The sequence below is a fragment of the Physeter macrocephalus genome, chromosome 8, assembly GCF_002837175.3.
Source record: "Physeter macrocephalus isolate SW-GA chromosome 8, ASM283717v5, whole genome shotgun sequence".
Lineage (NCBI taxonomy): Eukaryota > Metazoa > Chordata > Mammalia > Artiodactyla > Physeteridae > Physeter > Physeter macrocephalus.
In genome coordinates, this window is record NC_041221.1 from 24,700,299 (window position 1) to 24,719,449 (window position 19,151).

Consider the following 19,151-nt stretch of genomic DNA (forward strand, 5'->3'; position numbering starts at 1 on the left):
GCTTTTGCTTGTCTGTAAAGCTTTTAATTTCTCCATCAAATCTGAATGAGATCCTTGCTGGGTAGAGTGATCTTGGTTGTAGGTTCTTCCCTTTCATCACTTTAAATGTATTTTGCCAGTCCCTTCTGGCTTGTAGAGTTTCTGTTGAGAAATCGATCAGCTGTTAACCTTATGGGAGTTCCCTTGCATGTTATTTGTCATTTTTCCCTTGTTGCTTTTAATAATTTTTCTTTGTCTTTAATTTTTGTCAGTATGATTACTCTGTGTCTCAGCATGTTTCTCCTTGGGTTTATCCTGCCTGGGACTCTGTGCTTCCTGTACTTGGGTGGCTATTTCTTTTCCCATGTTAGGGAAATTTTTGACTATAATCTCTAAATATTTTCTCAGGTCCTTTCTCTCTCTCTTCTCCTTCTGGGACCCCTATAATGCGAATGTCGCTGTGTTTAATGTTATCCTAGAGGTCTCTTAGGCTGTCTTCATTTCTTTTCATTCTTTTTTCTTTATTCTCTTGTGTGGCAGTGAATTCTACCATTCTGTCTTCCAGGTCACTTATCTGTTCTTCTGCCTCAGTTATTCTGCTATTGATTCCTTCTAGTGTATTTTTGATTTCAGTTACTGTATCATTCATCTGTGTTTGTTTGTCCTTTAATTCTTCTAGGTGTTCGTTCTTTAATTCTTCTAGGTCTTTGTTCAACATTTCTTGCATCTTCTCAATCTTTGCCTCCATTTTTTTTCTGAGGTCCTGGATCATTTTCACTATCATTATTCTGACTTCTTTCTCTGGAAAGTTGCCTATCTCCACTTCATTTAGTTGTTTTTCTGGGGTTGTATCCTGATGGGAGGGGCTGGTGGTGGGTAGAGCTGGGTGTTGCTCTGGTGGGCAGGGCTCATTAAAACTTTAATCTGCTTGTCTGCTGATTGGTGGGGCTGAGTTCCCTCCCTGTTGGTTGTTTGGCCTGAGGTGACCCAACACTGGAGCCTACCCGGCTCTTTGGTGGGGCTAATGGTGGACTCTGGGAGGGCTCACGCCAAGGAGTACTTCCCAGAACTTCTGCTGCCAGTGTCCTTGTCCCCTTGGTGAGCCACAGCCACCCCCGCCTCTGCAGGAGACCCTCCAACACTAGCAGGTAGATCTGGTTCAGTCTCCTATGGGGTCACTCTCTTTCCCCTGCATCCTAAGCACATACTACTTTGTGTGCGCCCTCCAAGAGTGGAGTCTCTGTTTCCCCCAGTCCTGTCGAAGTCCTGCACTCAAATCCCGCTAGCCTTCAAAGTCTGATGCTCTTGGAATTCCTCCTCCCGTTGCCAGACCCCCAGGTTGGGAAGCCTGACGTGGGGGTCAGAACCTTCACTCCAGTGGGTGGGCTTCTGTGGTATAATTGTTCTCCAGTTTATGAGTCACCCGTCCAGCGGTTACGGGATTTGATTTTATTGTGATTGCACCCCTCCTACTGTCTCGTTGTGGCTTCTCCTTTGTCTTTGGATGTGGGGTATCTTTTTTGGTGAGTTCCAGTGTCTTCCTGTCAATGATTGTTGAGCAGTTAGTTGTGATTCTGGTGCTCTCGCAAGAGGGAGTGAGCGCATGTCCTTATACTCTGCCGTCTTGAACTAATCTCCTCAGTGCATTTTTGTTATTAACTCAAGTCCATTTTTTTATTCAGACTTCCTCAGTTTTCCCCTAATGTGCTTTTTCTGTTCCAAAATCCCAGCTAGGATCCCATGTGACATTTTGTTGTCATGTCCCCTCATGCTCCTCTTGGTTGTGACAGTTTCTCAGACTTTATGACTTTGATAGTCTGGGGAGTGCTTGTCAGGTACTTGTCAGGTAGAGTGTCCTTCAGTTTGTGTGCGTCTGGTGTTTTTTGCATGATTAGAGTGGAGTTGTGGGTTTTTCAAAGGAGGACTACAGAGGAATGTGCCGTTTGCATGACATCATATGAAGGGGTTTGTTAAATTAAAAGAAATGTTCAGTGACACCTGTTAGAGATGGTCAGGCAGACGTTATTCAAAAATCATTTCGATAGGTGTGAGGACCATCACAATGGGATTTTGCACCAGGGGAGAGGGTAGGCTCAACTCCGATTGCAGCATGGATACGTGGGTGTTTATAGCCAAGGAGCAGGGTGGGGGTCTGGGGACGGGAAATGACTAAGAGGAAACATCAGGGAGATTCCGGCCAAACGGACCTAACAAGATTCTTGCTGAAGACAGGCCAGGGTGATCGGATATCACCTGGGGGCTGGTGGAGGATGAGGAATGACCAGATAGCATGGTGGGGTTGAGGGTGGTTCTCGTTAAACTGACTTATTAGCAGGGTTATTGCTAAAATGAGATTTCACAAGGAAGGGCACAGATGGGCCCGGGGAGAAGGCTCAGGAGCCTGAGTGAAGTTTGATCAGGCAAAGAATCTTTGTCGGCAAAGGCTCTGGACATGGCTGTTGACCTGATCACGGGGCTGAGGTCCTGTTGGCCACACGTCTCTCTTGTGAGATTTACTGCTCCACCACCGTCCCCAGCATAGTCTACTCTTTGGAGGGGAGTCTCTGTGCACAGCCCACAGAAGAAGAGTGCGTGCTTATGTGTCACCTCCTTGGGAGTGGAGCACGTGCATAAGTTATTTGGAGTTTTTCTGCCCAGAAATTTGTCTGTTAGGCCATTTTTATACACCACCTCATCTCCTGTCATTTTCACAATTGTGAGGTTGATATTATCTCCCATTTTCCAGATGTGGAAACAGAGACTCAGTGAAGTTGACCTACCTTCCCAGGCTCACCCAGATTTCAAGTGGCAGGCTGGGAGCTTGAATCTGAGTGTTCTCAGAGCCAGCTCTCTTAAGTACTCAGTTCTCTGTCTGCATGGCCATTTAGTTACTCCACTGAAGCTATGTCATCAAGAATTAACTTATTCCCTGGGCCGCTTAAGCCCTTCTCTTAGGCAGGGTAAGGCTCATGGGGTCGGTGGAGGATGTTCTTTAGCTCTGTGTGGTCAGCCCGCTCGTTAAGTCCACTCTGAGGACTTCAGGAACCAAATCCTATTCCATATGGTCAAAGTTGGACTAGGCTCAAGCTAGATTTCCATATGGGGCACATTCTGTTGTGCAAGGAAGGCTGTGTTCTTCCTATCATCTATCTATCTATCTATCTATCTATCTATCTATCTATCTATCTATCTGTCTTACTGAAAAAAAAGAAAAAAGCTCCTTTTGGTTTATTGTCATGATTTTAAAGAAGAGAGGTTAATATCTATTCATTCTTTAGCAGCACTGGGTCCATCCTTGATTTCAGTTGAGCGAGGTTGTCTCGTGATAACAGGTATTGTTCTGTCATCCTGGGAAAGCCAGTGGGGAGCTGAGAGTGATTTCATGGGTCACTGACAGCTTGAGCCTGTAGTCAGTAGTCAGAGCGAGTGGACTGCACGTTGGTTTTTCTGATCTCTACATAACATGCAGAACAGATCTGTATAATGGGCCGTTTGTTTTGTGGATTGTCAGTTTTTTCTCTCGCTGCCTGTTCAGAGTGTTTAGGATATGTCGGTGCAAAGGACATCGTGCTGAAAATGCAGTGGCCACGCTCTTTCACGTTTTTAAAGAAACGGCTCCAAACGAATTGCAATTCGTTTCACTATGACCCTGGCTAAATCTAACTGACAGGTGCTGCAAAGTGTTTAGCTGGACGACAAACTCAACTGAGATCAAAGGACTCCCCTCCCCCGCCCCTGCTCCAACAGTTTAGAGCAGTTAAGCTGCTTTGGGCACCTGACAGCCAGCATCGTCCCCTGGCAGGGGTGTGCTCTGTAAAGGAGAGCAGAAAGCAAAGCGGTGTGAATGACTCAAAAAGTGTCAGCTGCTGGTTGGAACCTGTGAGTCACAGAGCGCGGGAAGGTCCCACCCATTTGCTTCTGGCTTGTTAACCCCCTGACACGATCATATTAGTCCATGCTTATCTCAGAAAGTCAGAAAGCTACATGATTTTTGCGATGAGCTCAGGAGGTGGGCTGAGGTCCATGGTGAGGGGACAACACTGCTTCTGGAGGAACCCACACTCTAGTTTCTGTTGCTCGTTTCATTTTTAACTTGCAAGTTGAGGAGAAGGATGCACTGTTGCTTGGCCAGCAGCCTGCAGTGTCTGGGTGCCATTCAAGGAGGGTAACTGGGTCCCCGCCTGCACTCTGTCTCGGTCGGCGTGCGATGGGGCGGACGGAGCTCCCGCCGTGGGAGGAGTTACTGGTGGGCGTGCACAGCACTGGCAGGACCCGGATGGAGGCCCAGGAGACGTTGCTGCGGCAGGGGAGGGGTGGGGTCTCCACGCTGCTGGGCTGGGGGCCTCCGCTCCCTCGGCCTCCCAGTCTGCAGGGCAAGGGGGGCTGCATCTCGGGAGCATCATGGCTGCCCGCCCTCCGGAGGAGGCCTCACCTCCTCTGCCATGTGTCCAGCCTCACCCATTGCGCTTCCAGATAGCAGCCGGGGACGGAGCCTCAGGGGTCCTGGCTTCTCCGTGGTGCAGAGGCCTCCCTGTGAGGAGCTGGTGGTGCCCAGTTAGCAGCAGAAGTGGCAGTGCAGTGTCCACCAGGCGTCACACCTGCAGCCCTGACAGTGGGGCTTCCGGGGGACATGTATGGGGTGGGGATGATGGCGGGATTTCCGAGCCGGTCCTCGGCGTGTAAGGATGGAGGCTGGGTCCCCAGGCCCTCCATCCAGGCTCAGGGGAGAGCTTCTGCAGACTGCCCACCCTCCCGAGGGGTGTTAGCCGTCACGATTAGGGCCAGGATGGAAATGGCAACCAAGAGGCAGGCTGGCGGGCCAGGGGTCAGGGAGAAGGTGAGCAGGAGAGGAGCCATCTTCCACCTTGGTCCTGAAACCTGAGCCTCTCGGACAGTGGCTCTCAACAGGGGTGATTTTGCCCCCATAGGGGATATTTGGCAACGTCTGGACACATTTTTGGTTGTCATACCTGGGAGGGAGGAGGGTATGGTAGCTACTGGCATCTAGTGGGTAGAGCCCGGGGGCGCTGCTAACGGTCCCACTCTGCACGGAGCAGCCCTACAACGAAGACTAATCCGGCCCCAGGTGTCAACAGTGCCAAGGTTGGGGCCCTGCTCTAAGGGACTAAAGAGTCTCGGGGGAGGGTGGCGTGTCATTTCACTCGAGGACTTAATAAATGCGGCCAGTGGGCTTCGGGCAGCATGGGCATTTGACCCCAGAGCCTCTTTATGTGGCACAAGAGTCATTTGAGGATCTTCCTCTGGGTGAGCCAGGAGCATCCTGGGAACACTGCTTGTCGCATGATGTTCTCCTTATTCACCGCTATCCAAGAGTGTGTGGGCTTTTTGAAAACCCTCTGGGAGTGAGCAGAAAATCAGGCCCTTTTTTTGGAAGTGTGAGGCGATAAAGGGGAGAAATCTATATCCTAGAATGAATATTCTTACCTGCTTGGGTTTATGGATAAGGGTCTGGGTAGCAATACTCCCTGGGTTCCCTGCCTCTCTGTGTGTGTGTGTGTGTGTGTGTGTGTGTGTGTGTGTGTGTGTGTGGGAGAAATCTATATTCTAGAATGAATATTCTTACCTGCTTGGGTTTATGGATAAGGGTCTGGGTAGCAATACTCCCTGGGTTCCCTGCCTCTCTCTCTGTGTGTGTGTGTGTGTGTGTGTGTGTGTGTGTGTGTGAGAGAGAGAGAGAGAGAGAGAGAGAGAGTGCACGCCTGCCTTCTGAGTGGTGATAGGGTGGCAGTGTGCACTGGCGTATCCTGTTATGATGATGAGATGAAGACTTTCTCCTCCCTGAGGCTCTGGAGTTCTGGGAAATGGCTCCGAGGTTCATCTTCTGTTTTGCATTGGCGTCTCCTGCTGGGCGCCGACAGCATCCAGGGCCTCCCCGCTGACCAGCCAGCGTCTGCGTCAGGCCAGCTCGGGTTTGCCCACGCCACACCCCCCCCGTGTCCCTGCTCCCCACATCCCCTCCTCAACAGGTTGATGGGACAGCTGGGCTTCCAAGTGGCTTGGCAGGAGGGAATAATGAACCAGAGGCAGCAACGCCGTGGCCGGGGCAGGGCCTTCTGTCTTCTCGTTTCCTGGATTCCTGAGAATTATTTTTTGCGGCCTGAGAGGCAAACACACACACACCCCAGGGCGGTGGACCATGTCACGTTTCCCTCTGTGTGTGTAGGAAGGCCGCTGGAATGCCCGCTCTTTGTGGAGTGTGGTCCATACATGTGTGCATTTCTCTTTGCAGGGCACAATACATTAAATATCTTGTCCAGCCGGAAAGCCCCTTTCTCTACAAATCCCTATACGGCTTCCCATGACGGAGTCCTGAGGCTCAAGGAATGGCATCGAGTTAGGATTGTCTCGGGAAGATCGAGAGGAGGGAGAGTATGTGTAAACACGCAGTCACTGAGTTGCGGAGTCTGTCTGGAACGTGCACCCAGCAAGCGCCCAGGAGACGCGCACTCCCGCGAGGAGGCCTCCGATCCCGGCCAGCCCCTTTGCCCGCTCCGCGGCGCGCATGCTCCGTGCGGGGCTGCTCCAGCTACACGGGATAATGAGCGCGGGGCGGAGGGGGTTGGCCGAGCCGCGCTTGCTGGGACCCGGAGCTTGGCGGCGGCCCTGGGGCGCTGTGCGCGGCTGCTGAAGGGGCGGCGGCGGTGGTGGTGGCCAACACCGTGCGCGCCAGTGTGGCTCTCTCGCCCGACGCGCGCGCCCGGTCTGTCCCCAGGGCCCTCTGGAGGTGACTCGGGTGGGCCGGGCAGGGCGGCGTTGCCGGTTGGGAGGGCGGAGATGAGGCGATGAGGAGACAAGCCGCCGCCGCCGCTCTCTGCCTGCCGCGGCCGTAGTGGGAGTCCGAGCAGGGGAAAGGCTAGCTGTACCCCCGCCGGGCTGCGAACCCAGACAAGGGAGGAGGAGCCGCCCGAGAAGCGGGCCAGCGCCGCCGGGAAAGGAGGCCGCCGCTTCGGTCGCAGCCGGGGGCCGTCCGGGTTCACGGGCCGCCGCGCTTCCTCTGCGGACGCTGCACTAGGCGAGGCCGCGGGGCCGAGGAAGCCGCCCCCGGAGCCCCCGCCCGGCCTCCGAGCCGCCTCGGCCGTAGCCGCGGCCCGGGCAGGAGGCGGCGGCGGCCGGCGAGGCGAGGCGGCCCGCGCGCGCCCTGCCTCTCAGGCCACCGGCCCGGCCCGTTTCGGCCCGCGGGCCGCCCCCGATGCGGAGGCGCCGCCGCCGGGGCCATGCCGCAGGCGCCGCAGCCGTACGAGTTCTTCAGCGCAGAGAACAGTCCGAAATGGCGGGGACTGTTGGTCTCGGCCCTGCCGAAGGTTCAGGAGCAAGTACATCCCAATCTCTCAGCTGATGAAGAGCCGATTTTTCAGCTGCTTAATAAATTATGCATGGCCCAACCAAGGACTGTTCAAGATGTGGCGGAAGTTCAAAAGACCTTTTCTCATCCAGTGGATGAATGGGCTATTGCTGATGCACAGTCTGCCACAGAGAAACGAAAACGAAGAAATCCTCTCTTACTGCCTGTGGACAAAATCCATCCTTCATTGAAGGAAGTTTTAGGGTACAAAGTGGACTACCATGTGTCCCTATATAGTGTGGCTGTACTAGAGTATATCTCAGCTGGTATTTTGAAATTGGCTGGTAATTATGTTTTTAATATCCGACATTATGAAATATCCCAACAGGACATTAAAGTGTCAGTGTGTGCAGATAAGGTTTTGATGGACATGTTTGATCAGGATGACATAGGCTTGGTTTCTCTTTGTGAAGATGAACCTAGTTCTTCAGGTGAATTAAACTACTATGACCTTGTCAGAACTGAAATTGCAGAAGAAAGACAGTATCTACGGAAACTAAATATGATCATAAAAGTGTTTCGAAAGGTTTTTCTTTCTGACAGAAAGCTGTTTAAATCTTCTGATATTGAAAAGGTTTTCAGTAACATTTTAGATATACATGAATTGACCGTGAAACTTTTAGGTCTAATTGAAGACACAGTTGAAATGACTGATGAAAGCAGCCCTCATCCCTTAGCTGGAAGCTGTTTTGAAGATTTGACAGAGGAACAAGCATTTGATCCTTATGAAACATTATCACAGGATATTCTTTCACCAAAATTTAATGAACATTTCAGTAAGTTGATGGCCATACCTGCAGTGGCTCTACAGTTTCAGTCCATTGCTGATGGTTTTAAAGAGGCAGTTTATTATGTCCTTCCACACCTTATGCTGGTGCCAGTATATCATTGTTGGCACTATTTTGAATTATTAAAGCAATTGAAAGCATGTAGTGAAGAGCATGAAGACAGAGAATGTTTGAACCAAGCTATTACTGCTCTCATGAATCTCCAAGGTAGTTTGGACCGAATTTACAAGCAATATTCACCTAGATGCTGACCTGGGGATCCTGTTTACCCTTTTTATAATCATCAATTAAGAAGCAAGCACCTGGCTATTAAAAAAATGAATGAAATTCAGAAAAACATAGATGGATGGGAAGGCAAAGATATTGGACAGTGTTGTAATGAATTTATTATGGAAGGTCCATTGACAAGAATTGGTGCCAAACACGAATGGCATATTTTTCTCTTTGATGGCTTGCTTAATGATTAGCTGCAAACCCAATCATAGCCAGTCACACCTTCCAGGATACCATAGTACAGAATACAGATTAAAAGAAAAATTTGTCATGAGGAAAATACAAATATGTGATAAAGAAGATACTTGTGAGTGCAAACATGCTTTTGAATTAGTATCCAAAGATGAAAACAGCATAATATTTGCTGCTAGGTCTGCTGAAGAGAAAAATAATTGGATGGCAGCACTTATTTCTCTTCATTATCGTAGTACTCTAGATCAAATGCTAGATTCAGTATTACTGAAGGAAGAAAATGAACAACCACTTAAATTACCGAGTCCTGAAGTGTATCGTTTTGTGGTAAAAGACTCTGAGAAAACATTGTTTTTGAAGACAACTTGCAAAGCAGAAGTGGAATCCCCATTATTAAAGGAGGAGCTGTGGTGAAATTAATTGAAAGGTTAACGTATCACATGTATGCAGATCCCAATTTTGTTCGCACTTTTCTTACTATGTATCGTTCATTTTGTAAACCACAGGAATTGCTAAGCTTACTGATTGAACGATTTGAAATTCCAGAGCCAGAACCTACTGAAGCAGATAAATTGGCAGTAGAGAAAGGCGAGCAGCCGATCAGTGCAGACCTTAAAAGGTTTCACAAGGAATACGTCCAACCAGTACAACTTAGGATCTTAAATGTGTTTCGGCACTGGGTCGAACACCATTATTATCACTTTGAAAGAGACTTGGAGTTGCTTGAAAGACTAGAATCCTTCATTTCAAGTGTAAGAGGGAAAGCTATGAAGAAATGGGTAGAGTCAATTGCTAAGATCATCAAGAGGAAGAAACAAGCTCAGGCAAATGGAATAAGCCATAATATTACCTTTCAAAGTCTGCCACCACCAACCGAATGGCATATCAGCAGACCAGGACAGTTTGAAACGTTTGATCTCATGACACTTCATCCAATAGAAATTGCACGTCAGCTGACACTTTTGGAATCTGATCTCTACAGCAAAGTTCAACCTTCTGAACTTGTAGGGCATGTATGGACCAAAGAAGATAAAGAAATAGATTCTCCAAATTTATTAAAAATGATTCACCACACCACAAATCTCACTCTCTGGTTTGAAAAGTGCATTGTGGAAGCAGAAAATTTTGAGGAACGGGTGGCAGTACTAAGTAGAATTATAGAAATTCTGCAAGTTTTTCAAGATTTGAATAATTTCAATGGTGTATTAGAGATTGTCAGTGCAGTAAATTCAGTATCAGTCTATAGACTAGATCATACCTCTGAGGAAAGAAAAAGGAAAATTTTGGATGAAGCTGTGGAATTAAGTCAAGATCATTAAAAAAAATATCTAGTGAAACTTAAGTCAATCAATCCACCTTGTGTGCCTTTTTTTGGAATATATTTAACAAATATTCTGAAGACTGAAGAAGGGAATAATGATTTTTTAAAAAAGAAAGGGAAAGATTTAATCAATTTCAGTAAGAGGAGGAAAGTACCTGAAATTTTTTAAAAAAGAAAGGGAAAGATTTAATCAATTTCAGTAAGAGGAGGAAAGTACCTGAAATTACTGGAGAAATTCAGCAATATCAGAATCAACCTTACTGTTTATGGATAGAACCAGAAATGAGGAGGTTCTTTGAAAACCTTAACCCCATGGGAAATGCTTCTGAAAAAGAGTTTACAGATTATTTGTTCAACAAGTCACTAGAAATTGAACCCGGAAACTCCAAACAGCCACCTCGATTTCCTAGGAACTCAACTTTCTCTTTAAAATCTCCTGGAATAAGGCCTAATACAGGCCGACATGGCTCTACCTCAGGTACTTTATGGGGTCGTCCAACACCATTAGAAAGAGAACTGTGTAAAATAAGCTTTAGTCGGATTGCTGAAACAGAGCTTGAATCAACAGTGTCAGCACCAACCTCTCCAAATACACCATCTACTCCACCAGTATCTGCTTCTTCAGACCTTAGTGTGTTTTTAGATGTGGATCTCAGCAGTTCCTGTGGAAGCAATAGCATCTTTGCTCCAGTCCTCTTGCCTCATTCAGAGTCTTTCTTTAGTTCGTGTGGTAGTTTACATAAACTAAGTGAAGAGCCACTGATTCCTCCTGCACTTTCTCCTCGAAACAAATTTGATCATGATGCTTCAAATTCCAAGGGAACTATGAAATCTGATGATGACCCCCCTGCTATTCTGCCAAGACAGCCTCCTCCTCCAAAGGTAAAACCCAGAGTTCCTGTGCCTACTGGTGCATTTGACGGGCCTCTGCATAGTCCACCGCCGCCGCCGCCGAGAGATCCTTTTCCCAATACCCCTCCACCAGTTCCCCTTCGGCCTCCAGAACACTTCATAAACTGTCCGTTTACTCTTCAACCACCTCCACTGGGACATCTTCACAGAGATCCAGACTGGTTCAGAGATGTTAGTACGTGTCCAAATTCTCCAAACACTCCTCTTAGCACACCCTCTCCAAGGGTACCACGTTGATGCTATGTGCTCAGTTCTAGTCAAAATAATCTTGCTCATCCTCAAGCTCCCCCTGTTCCACCAAGGCAGGATTCAAGCCCTCACCTACCAAAACTGCCACCAAAGACTTACAAACGGGAGCTTTCGCACCCCCCATTGTATAGACTGCCTTTGCTAGAAAATGCAGAAACTCCTCAATGACCTTAGCCATATGTAGTCATTGACACTGGAATGGTATTTGTACATTTTTTTAAATTTATTCCAAAAAGGCATAGTATTGTAGTACTTTTTAAAAATAATGTTCTTACAAACATGCTACTGATCAAATAAGCTTTTAAAAATTGGAAAAATAAAAATACAGAAGTCCTTTACCATTATCCTCAGGTGATCAGTAGCATTGCCTTGTCTTGGATCCTCAGTGCTGCCCAAAGGCCAGTGTAAAGAATTTATATTTGTACTGCAGACTCTGCTAAAATATGGTTTAAAGTGACATTGATTGCACTGAAAGGGGATAGTGCATTTGTGGAATTTTTCAAATTTGAGTAACAGATGACATTTTAAGGCAGTGAATTTATACACATATAGGGGGTGTGTGGTGATACTGATTTTTAAGCCTCTTTGACCATCTTCTAGTTTTTACCTCTAGTTTTTACATTTAGGAAGATCGTGAATAACACCCACTGTTCTTAAACTCTTTAATGCCATGTCTTGAAAGCCAGAATTTGCTGCTGAAGACAAAAGTGAAAAATAGAACGAAAATAATAGAATGCACTGTGTTTATTGTTTTGCCAAAATGTAAACAGACTACCTAACCCAATCATAGAGGAAAAAAGGGCATATATCTTATACAGATGTGCCTTTTTGTTTTTGCAGACTGTGGTGTCTTTAGCTAACGAGTTGCCTGTTGTTTTGGAAAACAAAGTTAAATATGCCCTACATGTACAGTTTTGTTTATATTGTACATTTAAAGATAATGCTAATAACCTATATAAATTTATGTGACTCATGGCCTATAATACAGTCTGCTACTTTACTAATTCATAAAGCTGGAGGATAAGTTTCTTATGGCATAGGAACCAACTGCATTGCCTTCAAAACCAAGTAACTTTCTCTATAAATCTCGTGTTAACTAAAAATTTTTAAAGTATTTTTTTAGATTGGTAATATTTAAACCAGCAGACACTTAAAGCTTTATTAAACTTTTTAATCAGAGACGTGATTAAAACTTTTATTTGCTATTTGTACTCCTTCGTTCTAAGTGATGAAAAAGCATGTTTTCCTCTTAGTGCCGTAGCAGCAGTTGTAAAGTAGCCAAAAACCACATTGTTTATTTACTGGTCTGTGGTCTTTTACTGTGCTTTGTATTGGAGTTCCTAACAAGATTAATAAATCACCCCAGTCTTAGTTTTTAAAAGAAAAAACAAAAAAACCCACAAAAGCTCCTGCTTTCAGGGTGGGTGGGAGGTCACAGCACTGGTCACCCCGTAGGCCAGCCCTCCTGTTTCCTCGCCCCCAGCCTCCTCCTGCCTGCATCTGTTCTTCACAAACGTGTGCTCTGGTCTTGACGCCGGCAAGGTGGTGCTATTGAAGGTGGGCAGAGGGATGGCAGGGTCTCCCCAGGAGCCATCCCAGGCGTCTGCTTGCTGCTGGGTGGAGTCACGTGGTCATGTGGTGTTGTAACTGAGCAAGGGCTTGTGTGCCCACAGTGCAGAAAGCCATAGTCTGACGGTGGGTATTCACAGCAAAGTAAGGGTTTATTTGCAGGGCACCAAGCAAGGAGTACCGGCAGCTTTTATGCTCAGAAGACCTGAACCTCCCGATGGCTTTTAGGCAACGGTTTTTAAAGACAGTGTTAGGGGAGAGGGTCGTAGGTTGCCTGACCAGCTTGTTGACCTTCTGATCAGCTGGTGGTGAGGTAACAGCGTGATGCTTCAGGAACCTCAATCATCAACCTTCGGGTTCCAGCTGGTCTGGGATCTAGTGCTTGTGGTCAGCGTAGAGTCACCATCCTCCACTGGGAAGGGGTCTTAGTTTCTGCAGAACACCTCAAAGATATGCACCAGATTGTCACCTATATCCCTTCAGGAGGAACTAGGAGTCCTGTGACTCTGCTGTCCTGGTCATTAACTGCTTAAGTCTGCTCTTTGGAACTCGAGGAAGGCCTAGGAGACTAAAGCCTTTTTTCTACAAACAAGAAACAGGGGACACGGATGGGCTTTTGCACCCAGGAAGCCCTCACAGGGTCCTGCTCGGTTTCAATCCCCCCTTTTCTTTGATGTGCATCAATCCTGAGGAGAAGAGGAGTGGGACAAGAAAGGGATTAAAGTTCTGGGTAGAGAGGTTCATCGTAAATTGCAGGAGTGGGACTCAGTTTTAGGGGTCTTGGTCTCCGTGTGGGACAGTTACTTTCTGCCCGGCATCACAGTGGAATGTTCTCAGGCTGGGCCAGCACGACAGGGCCCTCTTTGCCCTTTTGGCCTCATCATCTTGAGGGAAGCCCCTCCTCTGAGCCTCTCTGTCCTCATCTGTGAAATGGGAGTAATGACTTCTTCCCCACCTCCCTGAGGATGAAATACATCACTTTGTAAACTCTCTGGGGCTATACATATTTAAGGAATTACTGAGCTGAATTCCTTGTGACTGATCTCTGGTTGTTTTCCCCCTCACTCTAAAATGGAATTAATGATCATTGTTAGGGCACAACCTCATTGGGTTATTCTGATAATAAAATGAGAAAATGTATGTGAAGCACACACCCGGGGTCAGGCGCAGAGGGAGCATCTCAAAACAGTGGGAGATGCTGTTGTCGCCGTTATTTAATTTCATTATCTTAGTTTATTTTGTTTTTGTTTTTGGCACTGGGTTCAGCCGGTCTTGCTTGGCCCTACGAGCTCCCAGATGGGCGGCATCCCCTCCTGTCTCAGTATCTTGAGGACCACGTTAAAATTCTTCCAGACATCAGCCTGGGCTAGTAGCTCTGTTTAGACAACTTACTTCTTTTTGTAAATAAACCTTCATTTGGGGATAATTTTAGGTGTACGGAAAAGCGACAGAGATAGTAGAGAGAGCAGCCACAGAGCCCCGACTCAGCACCACCCCCCACCCCCACCATGTTAGCATCTTTCCGAGAGGCAGAAACTGCACAATACAAGTCACTGAAGTCCCAACTTTATCCAGATGTCACCAGTTCTTCCACAGATGGCCCCTTTCTGTTCCAGTATCCCAGCCAGGCTCCCACACTGAGTTGTCCCATGTCCCCAGTCTCCTCTGGTCCCCGGAAGTTGCTCAGTCTTCGTGCCTTGTTCATGACTTGGTCTTGACACTGGCCAATGAACGCTGGTCCCCCAGCCTGAGCCCATGTGTCTTTTTCCTTGTGATTAGATTGGGGTTACAGGATTTGTTACAAACCTACTTTGGATTGCTTTTTCTCCTGCTTTAACTGAAGTGTTTTAGGGGATGCTGTAAGAAAAATAAATTCGGTAAGCAAAGACAGAGGCTTCGAAGATGAAAACCTTCTTAGAATTAAAAAAGATCCTAATTAAAATTAATCTCATTGGTTGCGCTTTTGACTCAGTGACAGTTTCATTTTCTTAAAGTGAGATAGCCATTTCCACAGGGTTTATCAATGACATCAGGGAGGGATGGTTCCTCCTAATTTAATGGTGATTAGGATGCTTTTGTGTTTTGCGGGGAGCTTCATCTGTTTTTACTGCTTCTGGATCTAGTTATAATTGAGTGTAAATTAGCAATTCACTTTTACAACCAAAAACTTTCGATGTCAATACAGGCATTTTCCCCAATGAATTAATTTGAATTACAAACTCTCTTGTTTTCAGATTAATTGCCTTCTAATCAGTCTGGACTGTGCATGGGATTTGCTGTCATTTTTTTCCCGGAGTCTGGTAGAGGTTTCAGGCATTTTCAGATCACAGAACCTTTCAGATCTCGCGGGAGATGGGCCTGCTTAAGGGCAGTGTGTTCAATGCTAATGTGTTTTTTTTTTCTTTTCCCTTAGTTATTTGGATCACAAATTTGGCATTAGGTTTTATATACCCTACCTTTCCTGTTCCCGTCAACGTGAGCACAACCCCATCAAAGTCTAGAATAATCCACATGAGTGCAGACCTCTAGTGCCTCCGTTCCTGAACTGTACTTGGTCAGAGCAGAATGGCCAGTAGAAGCAACCTGGAAATCGGGAGCCCTGGTTTCAAATCCCAGCCCCACCTTTCAGCCCCTCTATACCCAGGGCCAGTCACCTCCTGCTATGGGCCTGTTTCTTCTGTAAAATGCGGTGAATGTCAGTAGTTACTGCAGGGGGTCATGATGTGGATTGAGTGAGTTCACACTTGACAGCTCTCGGGGGCTCACCCGGCATGGAGGAAGCCATCAGTCATTGTTGGTTGTCGTTGGTGACTTTATGTGTTCACTATTATTTGTTAAATGCATGAAAAACTGTGGTTTATTTTTCTCTTTGAAAATATCCTTGTGATCAAGATACTTAAACTTTCTTATGGAGGGTAACTCAGGTTTCTTAATCTTGGCACTGTTGCTGTTTGGGGCCAGATAATTCTGTGTGGTCGGGCTGTCCTGGGGGTGGTAGGATGTCGAGCAGCATCCCTGGCCTCTGCCCACTAGGTGACTGTAGCACCCCCCAGTTTTGATGACCAAAAATATCTCCAGACATTGCCAGACGTCCCCTAGTGGGAAAGTGGCCTCTTGTTGAAAACCACTGATATAACTAATGTAAATGGGAAATGAAGGGAAAAGCGAAAAGAAAATCTGACACCTTTTTCAGGGAGCTTTTGAGCTGCCCTCTAAGGCTTTTATTGTTTAACTTACAGAATATTTTCATTTTTTACTATTGCCACTAAGTTACCATATACTTTTTTCCAGGAAAGTGGGTCACATTTTTTTCTTACAGATGAGTGTGTATGTTTTAAAAGAAAAAACAATACGTGATTGAATGCCTTTCCTGGGTTTGGTACATAGCAATAGGATACTTGTTGAAATGTTTAAACAGTTTGCAACAATATTTTAAAGTCTTCTTATTTCCGTTTGAATTTATCAATATTAACACAAACTAAGCCTGTAAAGATCCTAAAATCTGGGTATTTCTTTTGGATTGATGTTTACAGAATCAGGTCATCCTGTGATCATTTTAAAAGCAAAAGGCACGAGCATTACTACATATTAATAGTTAGGATAAAACTGTGTATCTCATTTTTATTTTTTCAGGTGCCGTGTTCTCCTGAACCTGAGTGTCTTTCTGTACCTGGGTTGAATTTTCGAGTTGCAATTTCATAATATTTAATAAGAACTATTTCCTTTTGGAAATAATGAATCTTTGAATTGAATGCCCCCCTAGACTGTTTAGATTTTCCAATAGTTCATAACCTATAGGTGCATATCAGCTCTTCTCTTACCTTGTTGGGCAGAACAAAATAGTGTCAGAATTACCAGAACTCAGGCTTTTGATAAAAATATAACCAAGTTCTCAGGCTTCCCTGGTGGTGCAGTGGTTAAGAATCCACCTGCCAGGGCTTCCCTGGTGGCGCAGTGGTTGCGAGTCCGCCTGCCGATGCAGGGGACGCGGGTTCGTGCCCCGGTCCGGGAGGATCCCACGTGCCGCGGAGCGGCTAGGCCCGTGAGCCATGGCCGCTGAGCCTGCGCGTACGGAGCCTGTGCTCCGCAACGGGAGAGGCCACAACAGTGAGAGGCCCACGTACCGCCAAAAAAAAAAAAAAGAATCCACCTGCCAATGCAGGGGACACGAGTTTGAGCCCTGGTCCTGGAGGATCCCACATGCCGCGGAGCAACTGAGCCCACGTGCCACAACCACTGAAGCCCACGCGCCACAACCACTGAAGCCCACATGCCACGAGCCCGTGCTCCGCAACAAGAAAAGCCATCGCAACGAGCAGCCCACGTACCACAACGAAGAGTAGCCTCCGCTCGCCGCAACTAGAGAAAGCCTGCGCGCAGCAACGAAGACCCAACGCAGCCAAAAATAAATAAAATAAATAAATTAAAAAAAAATATATATATATATATATAAAACCAAGTTCTGAACAGCTGATATATTGGCTCTTTGGTTTTTGGCATCCCGAGGAGTAACGTCAGCTCTGCTGATGAGATCCCAGGGGTTGGGGATAGGGCTGCAGAGCCTGTTAATTCGGTGGAATATTCATGCCCCCACGTGACAGGTGTATTTAATAAATGGCTCTTAGAAGCCGCGTGAGGGAAGCCGTGATCATCTCTGAAGAGAAGCAGAACCCGGTCGAGGTTGGCAGGCTCCAGACTGGCCTAAGAGAGCTGGCTTTCGCACCTGAGGTGTTGGTGTCGTTGCTGCGGCCCCTGGGGCGCAAAAACAAGCAAACAGAAGCCTTGAATGTCCCTGGGATTCCGGGCAGCAGAGCAGCCGGAAAGGAAGGCATAGCAGGCTCGATTCATGAACAGAGAGCAGGGCCACTCCCGCTGTACATCGTGTGCTCCTCCGTGTCTCACGCAAGCCCTGACTGTGTGTTTCTGGAAAGCCGAAGGCTATGATATCACCAGAGAGGTTTCTTTCTGTTTATAGAGGAAAACGTGAATTTTCTGTGACTAAGTTGGAATAGTGTCAAGTTATTAGGCAGAGAAAGGGCTAAAAATCAGGCATTTCGTATCACCAAGGGCACTGCCTTAGCTTGGGCACCCACGAGAGCCAACCGTGAGACAAGGGGGCAAGTGGTGGTTCTGGAAAGTCACCCTTGGAAGCCGGTCAGGGATAAGGAAGCCAGATTGGGAAGACTGGAAAAGGATCCAGTGTGAACTCATTAGCTGGCTGCCCTCGGGCTGTGGGCTTGAGCCCTGCTGAGACCCTCCTCTGAAAGGCTGAAATGCCTGACGGTGGGGCTGGGATCACCGCCGCACCCCCTTCACGGGCTCCTCCCTGTGGCCCTGCGTCCCGATTATACCCCAAGCGCCCGAGATACAGGCCACAGGCAGCACAGGAGGAGGCCTGCAAGGACCCGTCCACAGTGGTCTTGTGTGACTGTCGCCGGCGGAAAGTGGCGATTCCCTCGGTTCTCGTCCTCTCGAAGAGAAAGAATTCAGTCCGGAGACATAGAGCAGTTTTAAGTAGCCAGAGTTTTTTGTGAAGCAAAGCAAAAGTACACTCCGGAGGGAGAGAAGGGGGGCGTGGGGTTGTTTGGAACCTGGAAGCAGCCCCGCGGCGGGGCTGGGGTTGGGGTTTCCGAGCGGTGGGAAGCCCCTCAGGTCCTGCATCGTTTGGCTGCCAAGCTGATTGACAGCTTTAGGTTACGTAACTCCGTCCTTCTGCGCAGGCGCTCACCCCCAGGCACCCGAGCAGACCCCACGGAAGGGTGATGGATGCAGAAACCGCTACGAACACAGCGTAATGAAGCCCGGGTCACTCTGAGTCACCTTGTAGGTCTTGGTATGCCTGCACCAACCTGTGCTGGCGGTTTTATCTTGTTTGGTCTTGATAAGGCCGGAGGCTTAACGGTCCTTGACCACAAAAGGGAGGCTCTCTGGGCATGTTCTCATCACCAGTGTCCAGGTGGGGGGGGGGGAAAGATGACCCTGTCCAGGGTGGGGCGGGGCCCTGCTCATGTCTAACTATCTAACATGACCAGAAGGGTCTCTCAGCAGGAGGGGGGCCAGATTGGGGCTCTGAAGGGTAGATAACATGGGGATGGGGGCTTATAGATAATAGGAAAGGAAGTGACGCACCCTGGGCTCTGCCTGCCTCCTGCTGGTCTCATGTACCTGGCCTTGACTGTTGGCGGAAAGCGTCCTAAGAATGAGCAACGGAAGGTAGATTGTTTTCCTTTAGTCCCTTTTAGAATGCTTTCTGCTTCCAGTAACAGAAATCCTGACTTGACTGACAGTGGCTTGAAGAAAGCAAGTGTCTGTCTGTCTCACCTCACTGGAAGTCACCATGCGGAGCTTGGCCCTGGACTCCGTGAGGACATCACAGACCCAGGTTTCTTCCTCTTGTCCACTCAGCTCCACCCGGCCCCCCAACCACCTGCCAGCGCGTTGACTGGTCACCTCGTGATTGCACGATGGTCACCAGAGCTCCAGGCCTCAGATTCATCGGTCCCTT

At 47.7% G+C, this 19,151-nt stretch overlaps 2 protein-coding genes across 2 annotated transcripts in view; both read left to right on the top strand.

Annotated features, from left to right (window-relative positions):
- The window catches only part of ANKRD33B (ankyrin repeat domain 33B), a 98,172-nt gene that overhangs the window by 75,572 nt on the left and 3,449 nt on the right, over positions 1 to 19,151 (top strand). Inside the window, exon 5 of the mRNA XM_024124701.1 lies at positions 16,445 to 16,470. Within this exon, the coding sequence (XP_023980469.1) occupies positions 16,445 to 16,470 (26 nt within the window). The remainder of the gene's footprint in view (positions 1 to 16,444; positions 16,471 to 19,151) is intronic.
- LOC102981677 (son of sevenless homolog 2-like) lies at positions 7,215 to 11,812 on the top strand. Its single transcript, XM_024124704.3, is given in 4 exon segments — positions 7,215 to 8,582; positions 8,584 to 8,932; positions 8,935 to 10,067; positions 10,121 to 11,812. Coding segments are annotated over 4 exon segments (3,975 nt in total). The 3' UTR covers positions 11,246 to 11,812.